Below are 11,261 nucleotides of genomic sequence, written 5' to 3' on the forward strand. Positions count from 1 at the left end.
AATAGATCTTAATATGCTGAGTAATATAAAAATAATACTATGATTGTTATGCAGATACTCAGTTAAAACTTCATATTAAGCAATAAAATTGTTAACCAGCAACTTTAAAATATGTAATTATTATCATTCATTCAATCACTGCTACTGCTGCTACTACTACTACTACTACTACTGCTCGATGACTTAGATCCCTTTTTATGTTTATATCCTTTATGCTTATGTGCTTTGTGCATAGCATAAGCACCAACACCAACTCCAGCCACTCCAGCTACAGGAACACCATATTTCAGAGCTTTTTTGGCCTGTTTTCTTTGAGCTTTTGCTGCCTTACGCTAAACAATAACAAAATGTATTTATTATAATTAACTAACTAAAATGATACAAATTACTAATACTTAATATTAATTTATTTTATAAAATGTATTATCCTTACCTGTTATTTTATTTGTACACAAACATATCAAATTATTCATCTCAAAGTAAAACAATACACCAAATATTATAAGATCCATATTATGGGTTATAAGTCTATAATTAATTATATATCATACTTAAATGTGAAAATATCATCTATATATTTTTATTTGATGTTCAAATTTCACAACGTATAAATAATCATGACTTAAATAGTATGTTTTGAAATTGAGTCAAACACTACCATTATAGATAAATTTTCCATACTTAATTTAAGATTATAATAATATTTATAATAAAATAAATTTAATATTAACCTATACTTTGTTCATTAAGAAAACAGTACCACTACTGTTACACAACACACATATGAATAAGATAAAGTACTTGTCTCCACTGGATAGAAACTGGTGGTAAGTAGGAAAATCTAGCTGTTTTATGCTGAAGTGAGAAGAAACAACAAGTTTTCATCTGTCACACAGTACTATTTTCTCAGTGATCAGAGAATAGAAGACTAAAACATATTATTTATTTCAATAAAGAATAAATTTGATATGTAGTGCAATAATACCATATAACTTTCTAATATATGATAGACATTAACAACAAACCTAACAAATGGCATGTGTCATTTCAATATTATATTATTATTACATTAGTACACAAACTTACAGGGCTAATATGTCCAGTTAGAGCATAATTAGTTAATCCTTGATTGATAGCATCTTTAATTGGCGAACTTGTGTGTTTCTATATTTAAAACAAATATATTCTAAATTTATTTTATTTCAATAGTACAATTATTAAATAATAGCTAATCATACACTACTGAAATAAATAAAAATATATGCGTTTATTACTTAATATTTTCAGAAAAAAATTTATTTTACTAATTATCTGACTTATAAAATATTTTAGTTATTTTAATTACAATATTCCTAATATAGATAAAACTTATTTATCAACTATTAGTAAAAACCATAATTATAAAAACCAAAAAATTGTAAGTAATAAGTTAGTTTTTCAGTAGTATTATATGATTAAAAAAATATTTATATTAATAACAAACCTGTAAATAAGGTGAATTATGAGTTTGACCAGGATAAGCACTATAACCTGAAGTATATGGTGGAACAGTTCCAGGTGGAGCTCCAGGCATGTGCATATGACCTGCTGATGGCATATGTCCAGATGCATAGCTTCCAGGCATAGGCATTTGTCCAGGAATTGGCATCTGTCCGGGCATAGGCATTTGTCCAGGAATTGGCATCTGTCCGGGCATTGGCACATATCCAGGTGGATTACCAGGCATTGGCATTGTCGAACCACCAAACTGAGTACTTCCAGCAGAATTTATATGTATACTTTGAAATTGTGCTTCTCCATCGATAGCTAGGTAAAACACACTTTGAAATGGTATCCTGTGTTTCATTTCTGCATAATGGGATCCGTTAAATGCTATCTAATACATGAAATAGTAAGTTTATCACAATTGAATTCTGCACATTAGAACATAATTTTATTCAACTATTTATCCAAACTCACTTTATAATCATAAGCATCGCACAAAATGTCCAATTTGAATGGTTGGCCTCGAATGAGAGCCACAGGTGGACCATGAGTTTCCTCCACGCCCCAATTTTGTGCTTGAATAGAGTTCCTGACAATCAAGTTGCGGTTAAAGTCTAAAGCAACAAATAGGGCGACGGTGTCTCGAGGAGCAACACTCGGACCTATTTGTAAATTTATACAGACCCTACACACAAACAGTAACAAAAATCAAAATAGATACAAATATTAATTTGGTATTGTGATCATATCACAATTTCATAGTAATATTGAGTATTGATATTCACCTGTTTGAAGACGGGTATGATGTGCCATGAAAGCTAAGTAATGTGCCTTGTTTCAAACCGTTTTGTATCGGTCCAACAAACGGGATGGTCTGAAAACCATGAAATTAGAAGTGTTAGTCAATACTGTAAACGGCAGGCTGACAAACCATTATTATTATATTACAGTACATACTACTTACTGTCTGCAATATTGTTTATAGCGATTGGTAAAGATGTCAATACATTGTAATATACGATAGTGAGTTTAATATTACGGTGTACAGCACTTACCGGATTGAGGAATGGAGCTTGAGCCATGACGAGATCGACGGAAATGGACGAAACGACGTGAGCAGAGAACAAGAATTATTTGACTTTGGACGAGATCTAGAACTTCAGTTGCGAGGAAGTCTGCAAACAGTGTACCGTCAGAAATGAATCATTCACCTTATATAGCACTGAGCTCAAGAATCAACTTTGGTGACTAGTCACTGTATTACTGTAATATTATGTTTATTATGTTTATACGGTATAAGACACGCAATGACTCATCAGCCACCACTCACGGACGAATGTTGTGAGCTTAACGCTTGTGACTTGCGATGATAAAAATTAAAAGATTTTATTCGTTTATTATCAAAGACAACGAATATCACGGAGTATGGTCGGACCACGTTGACGTCACGAACGCTGAATTGACGTCACAACGATATTATGCAAGTGTAAATGTAAAACAAGGTAACAGGCGAACCGGTTCAGAGGTATAAAAACGGTGGCGCGAAACGTCGAATATTAGGTTGCTCAATGATTAATGAAGTCACTTACAGACGTTCTAAGTACGACCAAAGTGAATCTTTGTAAATAGATCACGATATTCACATAAGTAGATACTTTACAGTTTTAAACAGTGGTTTAATTGTGGGCGCGATGAAGGGCTGACTTCTCCGCCGCAGAGATATTTTATTTATAGGAGGACAATAGCATAATTTTCCTCCATCAATAAGTATAGCATTTTATATCGAGACAAGTATTAGTATTTATGTAATTTAATATTGACTGTAAGCATAGGCGGCACGGTTTACTCCGGTTTCAAAGGCCGCATCGAGATAACTCGACCGGTTTTCCAGATTTGATATGAAATCAGTCGCATAATTTCACGTTTTTTATTCTAGGAATCGAAATTAAAATTGTACTATAGTTAATTGTTTGTTTTGTTTTTTTTTTTTTGTTGTTCTCGATAACATTTTATTGAATGAGATGAACTTTTCAGAAATTCAAATTTATTTCTAGACTTTTTGACAATAATATTAATATTTAAATATTATATTATAATAATTACAATTCCCGATAAAAATATAAATAAATTTGTATTTTACAACAGTAATTCTATAACCAATTTGCATAAATGTAACTTTATGCAAATAAAACTTACCGAGGCCCATATTTGAATAATTTAACGGCCGTGGTTACTTGAAAAAAGTTCAGGAGCAGCACACGTCGTCTCTGCTGTCGCCATGTGGCACGCCCATGTCTATTTGAGTATTAACTACCTACATTTCTTCAACGGTTTCCTCGTATCACAATAATTTTATTATTGTTGTTAATGACTCAACATTTACCCACATTATTATTTTTAACGAATTAAAGAATTTATATAAAACACACTCAATAATATAATGACCTATGATGTATGATTAATAATTATCATTTTTATTATTAAATTGGGAGTTTACGTACTGGATGTTCGTTTTAGATCAATTACAATCATGTGCGTCCCCAGACATTTTTTTTAAAGGGGGGGAGGAATTAATTTAAAAAATAAATGAAGATTTTTTTATACATTTTATTTATAGACTTATAGTACATTACTATGTTTCATCATTATTACATTTAGGTATTGTTATAATACATTTTATTTATAGAAACATTATTATTTTTATCATAATTACATTAAATTGTTACAACTAGGTAACAAATTTAAAATTCTAGGGAAGAGGCATTATGGACTATACAATTCAATTCTCGCCTTTTGGTACGAAAATGTAGTGCAAGTATGACTATCGAATGATACATACATTCTACTCAATATAAATGTGTAATGTTACTTGTTTTGGTCCATTCCCAAGTCTTTTACCAGTTTATGCCTCCGAATTATAATTAGGATTTTAAACATTATGCATTTTTATGTATTTCTGTAGCAGCCAAAATATTCCAGACAAGGTGCTTAGATATAAATTTCTTTTATAAAAAGATTAAATAAAATACAGAATTTGAATGCATAATTTGCTATTTCATAAAGCCACATTCGACAAAATGTAAACAAATATTAATATCGTAATATACAAGAATATTTTCATATTTTTAACTTATCAAGTTTTCAATTATTATTTCGCTGATAAACCATATAGGCACCTATAAATTACAAAATAACTTAATATAATAATATGACTTGTTTTGTGTTATTTGTTTATTATTCTTTGAAAAATTAGCACGATCGGCGAGTGGACTCTTTTCATGACTGAGAAATTATTTAAATAATTAGATTTACTTACAACATGACAAGATATATAGATATAGGTAACTACATTACAATATTAATACATTATCAAAAATGGTATGAGCACCTACACGTACTATGTTAAATTACGTTATTATACTTAAAAGTTAAAACTAATTATTAAATACATAACTGCTTGATAAGTTTTCCAAAAAAAATATACTTAATAATTAATGATACATATTGATGATTTATACCTATATTCAAACCATTTAATACACTGCTCCTATCTTTCTAACGAGTAAGACAATATATCAAAATCATGATAAACTTTCAATAAATTATGACTATAAAAAATGCAAGAGTTTTAAAACACCTAGAAAGAAAGAACAATGAATACCATTTTCTTTTCTTTTTTAAATTACCTAGTGAAGAAATTCCAGTGATATTAATAAATTAGTATAGGAAAACATAAAAATATCGCAACTTCTTTATTTTCCAGTAGCTCATTTATTTTAAAATTCAATAATACTATTATAAGACTATAATTATTTATCAAAGTGCTACAATTTACAATTTATGTAAAGGAATTTTGTTATCCATTAGGTACCTGCCTAGGTAGTGATAATTTATAATGTATATATGCCCTCCTAAAAATGTATTTTAAAAGTTAAGTTCTGCTAAATGTCTAAGTGATGTAGATATATGTAATAACTCTGAAGAGCAGTTTAGTGTACACACAAATTTACAAGCTAAAAAATAAAATATCTTATTTGCCACATAACAATCAGTCAATTATTGTTAAGAGGCAAAAATAGAATGTTCATAATTTCTAATCATTATTATTAAACTCTTGCAATGAATATCTAATAAAGAATTTTTTTTATTATTAAAATTAAAATTAATAAAATTTGTCAAAAAAAAAATCTATTAGAGATAATGTTTATAATATATCATAAATAGATTTAAATTTAAAAAAAAAAATTCCCCCAAAAGTATTGTTAAACAAAAGTATATTGATTTTGGACACATACTCGTACTTCTGATAATAGTGTATAATATTAAAAATAAAATATTTTTAATTAATTGATCGAGGTAATTTTTTAAACTGTATACTAATTACTAATATAAAGTGATTCAGTTTAAAATATTATAATTACATACTTTAAAAAATGATAACAGGCATAATAAATAAAAATGAGTAATTATTAATACCATTATTTTTTTGTACAAACATATATATATATTTTTTTGTACAAATATATATAATATAACAAAAATAACAATAATATGTTGAACACTTATAATACACCTTATACCTTAAATTTGTTTACATTTGTATTATATCAATATTAACTTGTAAATATTTGATTTTTGTTAAGTTTTCTAAATAAACCATTTTCTATAGACATAAGTTCATCATATGAGCCCAATTCAACTATTTTTCCATTGAATATTAAAGCCAATTTATCTAAAATTAATGAAAATTAAATATCAATTGAATTTATAACTTTAAAATAGTGTTAAACATCAGAATAAAATTTTAATGCATTCAATATGTTACCTGCATTTTTAATAGTAGATAACCTATGTGCAATTGTCAATACAGTTCTACCTTTTGAAACTCTCTGCAACGCTTCTTGAATTAATTTTTCACTCTCAGCATCTAATGCACTAAATTAATTTTATCAATTAAATAAAACAAAAAAGTTAAGAATTACCTGTAACTATATAAATAATGATAATAGTAATTACCTTGTAGCTTCATCTAATAATAAGATTTTAGGATTCTTCAGTAATGCTCTAGCAATAGCTATCCTTTGTTTTTGGCCACCTGACAATAGAACACCACGTTCTCCCACAACTGTATCAAATCCTTCTGGAAATGTTTTCACAATAAAATCATATGCATTTGCTTCTTTAGCAGCATCAATAATTTCATTATCTGTAACACATTCGCGGCCATATGCAATATTTTCTTTAACAGTCCCAGAAAATAAAATAGGCTCCTATAAATAATAATAACAAATAAATATAAGATAAAATAAAGTAGTAGTATTAAAACTTTTAGAGAAATCATGGTAACTTACTTGACTGACAACTCCAATATGACCATGTAACCACGTTGGATCATACATTTTTAAATCTGTTTTGTCTAAACATACTTGACCACTCTGTGGATCATAAAGTCTTAATAATAAATGACCCAGTGTACTTTTTCCACTACCACTATGGCCAACTAATGCATATATCATACCACTAGGTATTTCCAAGTTTAATCCATTAAGAATAGGTGCGTCTGGTCGATTTGGATAATTAAAAACAATATTCTGGAAGCTTATATCACCTTTAGGATCAGTTAATGGTTTCAACCCGCCTATAAAATCAATATTTTTAACGTAAATAATTAAGTTAATAATACTTTAAAGTTAAAATATTACCAGAAATAGGTATTGATGGTTTACGATCAATAATTTCCCATATTCTTGATGATGCACCCAAACCTCTATTAATGTCAGAATAGAATGTTGATAAACCACCAATAGATACTCCTGTGTAAGCAGCATACAATAAAAATGAGCTCAATTCCCCAACACTAATAGCTTGTTCACTGACCAACAGTCCTCCACTGTATAACACTGATATAATTATGAAGTTACCAGCAAATCCTGTCTAACAAATAATTAATTCAATAAACATTTAGTATGGTACTATAATGTAATAGACTATAAAACATGGCAATAATTGAAATGTTGAATTGAAGTTAAACTTACCATCCCAAAAAACAATCCTCTCATGAATGATTCTTTAATAGAAAGCTCCAATACTTCATTCATTTTTTTTCCATACAAAAACATTTCTTTATTTTCTTGACTGAATGCTTTAACAGTTCTGATATTTGATATTTTCTCTTCAGCAACTTGATTTGAAGCAGCTAATGAATCCTGAATTTTCAATAGTCAATAATTGTCTACTTACTAAGTAGTAAAATATTACTAGAATAATAAATATACATAGTATACACAGTATCATTACAAGAATATACTTGTTTTTTTAGTTAAGAAACTATAAAAATGAAATATTATAATAAATGCCATAAAAATATTATATGAACTGAAAATTATAAAATAAATTATTCTAGTAACAGACAGCATTATAACTACATTTAATACATCTAACCAATGCATACAGATTTGAAATTTATAGTAAACATTCATGATTCATAAATATATAGTTATACTTATTTTATAAGTAATAAATTTATTAAAACTTTGAAATTTTAATGAAATTGGATAATTAAATGAAAATTAATAGTTTTTCCTTAATCAATACAAGTAATTTTGTTATTACTTAAAAAAAATAATAATAATTACATAAACTTTAAGATATTTTTTTGTTTCACTATAATATACATCATTATTTTCTGTACAAAGACATTTCTAAAATATTCAGACTAATTTTAGTGCAAATGTATAAACATATAATTTGCAATATTTTGGTGGACATTAGTCTAACCTAATATTCTAATACAGCGATGAGCAACTAAGTTACTAAAAGATCAATTTTTAGAACTTTAAAATCTAGTAAGTATCATATACTAAAGCTAAGGCTTGATAAGAATCAAAAAAAGAAAAATGTTCATGTATATACCTGTACAGATCGTGTAATTTTTCGTACGAAACGTCCATAAATCACAGCCAATGCAGCAATTGGAGGCACTATGGATAAGCCAACCAAAGCTAATTTTGGAGATACAAAAAACTAAATACATAATATATATAAAACATTATTTTTAACAATAAAGAGTTATATAAAAAGTAAAAATTTATATTACCATAAAAGAAACACCACTGGCAACCATTATAGTAGAACGTAGTCCATCAGAAATATTTGTAGTGATAGTTTGGCTAACTAGTAAACAATCAGATGATAATCGATTAATAAGTTCTCCGGTTCTATGACGATCAAAGAATGCAGTTTCTTGTGACAAAAGGGATTTAAATAATAACTCTCTAAGTGTTTTTGTTATTTTATAACCTAATGAATAAAATGGATACAATTAACAATAAAAATAATTCAATAGATAATATTTTAATATAAATATAAATTTGGAAGTACACAAAATCACTAGAAAACTAAAATAAATTTGACAAGATTAATTTATTTTGACATTTATTATAGTCAATTAAAATATACATAAAAAAACAAATTATTTAACATAGTTACCAGATGTATTGATTAAATAAATGCGTCCAAAATTACAAGCAGCTCCGACTATAAATATAGGTAACAGTATAGTACATATTGTAACCAATTTAGATTGTGCTTCTGTGATGTCAGATTTATAAATTATATCAACAATCCGTCCAAAGGAAAATGGAATTGCCATCGTAACTGCACTAGATACTAATAAAAAACATAGAGCACCTGAAAAAAAAAACGAAAAAAATAAAAACAGTCAACTATAGAAACTAGTTGATTATCATCATATTTAACTTACATATGAGCTTATTTTTTTCTGGCTTAGCAAGCGAATACAATCTCAAAATCTTGGACTCTGAAAATAATTTTTTTGTTTGCTTTGTTGTACTTTTGGTGCTCATCCATCGTACAGTTTCATTAAATAAAGGCTTTCGCGCTCTACAACGAGGGATATAGACTATAAAACTGTGTTGATAATGAATGGGCAATTTAAATTTTGTACACAAGCTGTAACGCAATAGGCCGAACGTCATATTGCACAGTAATTCAACTAGGTACTTTAAGTATTACGAAATAAAATAAAATATATATAATTCAATAAATCTAAATACTTAAGCAACTAACTATAAAAAAATATATAGGTAACCAATTATAATTGTTAAATTAATTAATATAAAAATGTAATAAAATATGAAATAAAAACATAACTTACATAACTATAATAATATTAATAACATTATATTTAATCTATTCTGCGATTATAATAGTGACTATAGTGATTAGTTACTGATAAGAAACTATGATAACGATAATTTATTGTCTATTCCATTTAAGTTTACCCACATGACCGACGAAAACTAGTCGTCGTCCCACATGCCTTCACATAAACGTTACTTACTGACAAGTTGTACGTCGGTTGCCAAAATTGCCAACAAACGGCGACCAATATGGCACTATTTGTGGCCTGTGGTAGTCGAAATGTTCCGATGACTCTTCAGTATATATGTGCAAAAGTGGGTAAACTTAAATAGAACAGATCACTGGTGCCGAACTCAGACTGTTTTTGTGAAGCAAAATCTAAAATTTTGTCTCATCCACCCGCCCAAACTTATCAGCTATTTAATAAGATACAAAAATACATACAATTTTTTTTTTTTGTTATTTGAGACTTAATAAACCTATGGGCCATGACTCACCTACCCGTTTAAAAAGTGAAGCAATCGCTAATCGCTTCATATGACAGATGAGTTCGACACCACTTCTAAACTGGAATAGATTAAACATTTCACTATGTCACAAAAATCTAAAAGGTGACTGAATCTAACCGATGACGAATAACTAGCAACTAATTGAGATAAATTGATCTATATTCCATCATAAATCATAAATTATAAAATTAATTTAATTTTAATTTGTTTACATCGAAAATCGTGTTAAATTCTTGTGAGTTAATACAGTATTTTTTATAGCAAGTACTCAATACCAATTCTACTGAAATGTACTTATACATTTTGTCATTATTCTGTAAGTACAATGCCCGATGAGATAAATTCTAGCTCACTAAGTTATAGAACTCTTACTAACTCAAAATTCGTTAAAAAATTAATTATGTTTGAACAATATATAGTTTAATACTTAATCTACTGAAGTATAGTCCTATCTATCGAGTAAATCTCGGCATTTGGAACTCGCTGCTTCAGGGTTCTATTCAGACCTGATTCCATATTGTATAGTAAAAAAGCATTCGTTGATGATTTCATAAAAAAATCATGCAGATTGTAATTTTAAACATACAAATCATATCATATGGAAAGAATGTTTTCTGATGTAGAAGATGCATTAGAATGTGACATATAATAAAATAAATAAAATATAAATAGTAACAATGAGTATGTTATATTGTATATATAATAAATAATAATAAAATATATATGATGATACTTAGGTTTACTTTTTTTTTTTTTTAAGCAAAAACTATTTTAGATTTTGAACAGATTAAACAATATTATGTGTTTTATATTTTTTATCTGAAAATCGTTTAAATTTTAATAACCGCTTCGATTTTCAATTTCAAATTGTTTTTCTGTTAGTAAAGCGAAAATAAAAATAAAACATTCCTAATTCTTTTATTTTTATTTAGAAAACAAAAAAACAAAATTTTTAAAAGATCCGACATTTTTACGTAAAACTAGATTTTAATAAAATCGATTTTCTTGTATTGTCGTAATTCAAAAGCAAATAATTCTAATAGAAATATTGAAATTATCACAAAATGTAACAAATGTTTATAGATATATTAGCATTTTCTATAC

The 11,261-nt window shown here is 27.5% G+C and overlaps 2 protein-coding genes across 2 annotated transcripts; both read right to left on the reverse strand.

Moving 5' to 3' along the window:
• Nucleotides 1–2,872, reverse strand: LOC112594384 (galectin-9). Its single transcript, XM_025339142.1, has 6 exons — nt 2,541–2,872; nt 2,271–2,359; nt 1,960–2,170; nt 1,484–1,876; nt 1,087–1,164; nt 1–332 (listed from the first exon to the last, which is right to left on the reverse strand). The coding sequence occupies exons 1-6, from the start codon at nt 2,565–2,567 to the stop codon at nt 132–134; spliced, it is 999 nt and encodes a 332-aa protein (XP_025194927.1). The 5' UTR covers nt 2,568–2,872; the 3' UTR covers nt 1–131.
• Nucleotides 2,873–6,043: 3,171 nt separating this feature from the next.
• LOC112594327 (ATP-binding cassette sub-family B member 10, mitochondrial) lies at nt 6,044–9,482 on the reverse strand. The gene is made up of 10 exons (XM_025339058.1): nt 9,248–9,482; nt 8,974–9,174; nt 8,582–8,784; nt 8,398–8,508; nt 7,521–7,691; nt 7,188–7,419; nt 6,837–7,123; nt 6,502–6,755; nt 6,311–6,420; nt 6,044–6,217 (listed from the first exon to the last, which is right to left on the reverse strand). The coding sequence occupies exons 1-10, from the start codon at nt 9,480–9,482 to the stop codon at nt 6,099–6,101; spliced, it is 1,923 nt and encodes a 640-aa protein (XP_025194843.1). The 3' UTR covers nt 6,044–6,098.
• Nucleotides 9,483–11,261: the final 1,779 nt, after the last annotated feature.

The sequence above is a fragment of the Melanaphis sacchari genome, unplaced genomic scaffold (assembly GCF_002803265.2).
Source record: "Melanaphis sacchari strain LSU unplaced genomic scaffold, SCAv2.0 Contig22_pilon_pilon, whole genome shotgun sequence".
NCBI lineage: Eukaryota > Metazoa > Arthropoda > Insecta > Hemiptera > Aphididae > Melanaphis > Melanaphis sacchari.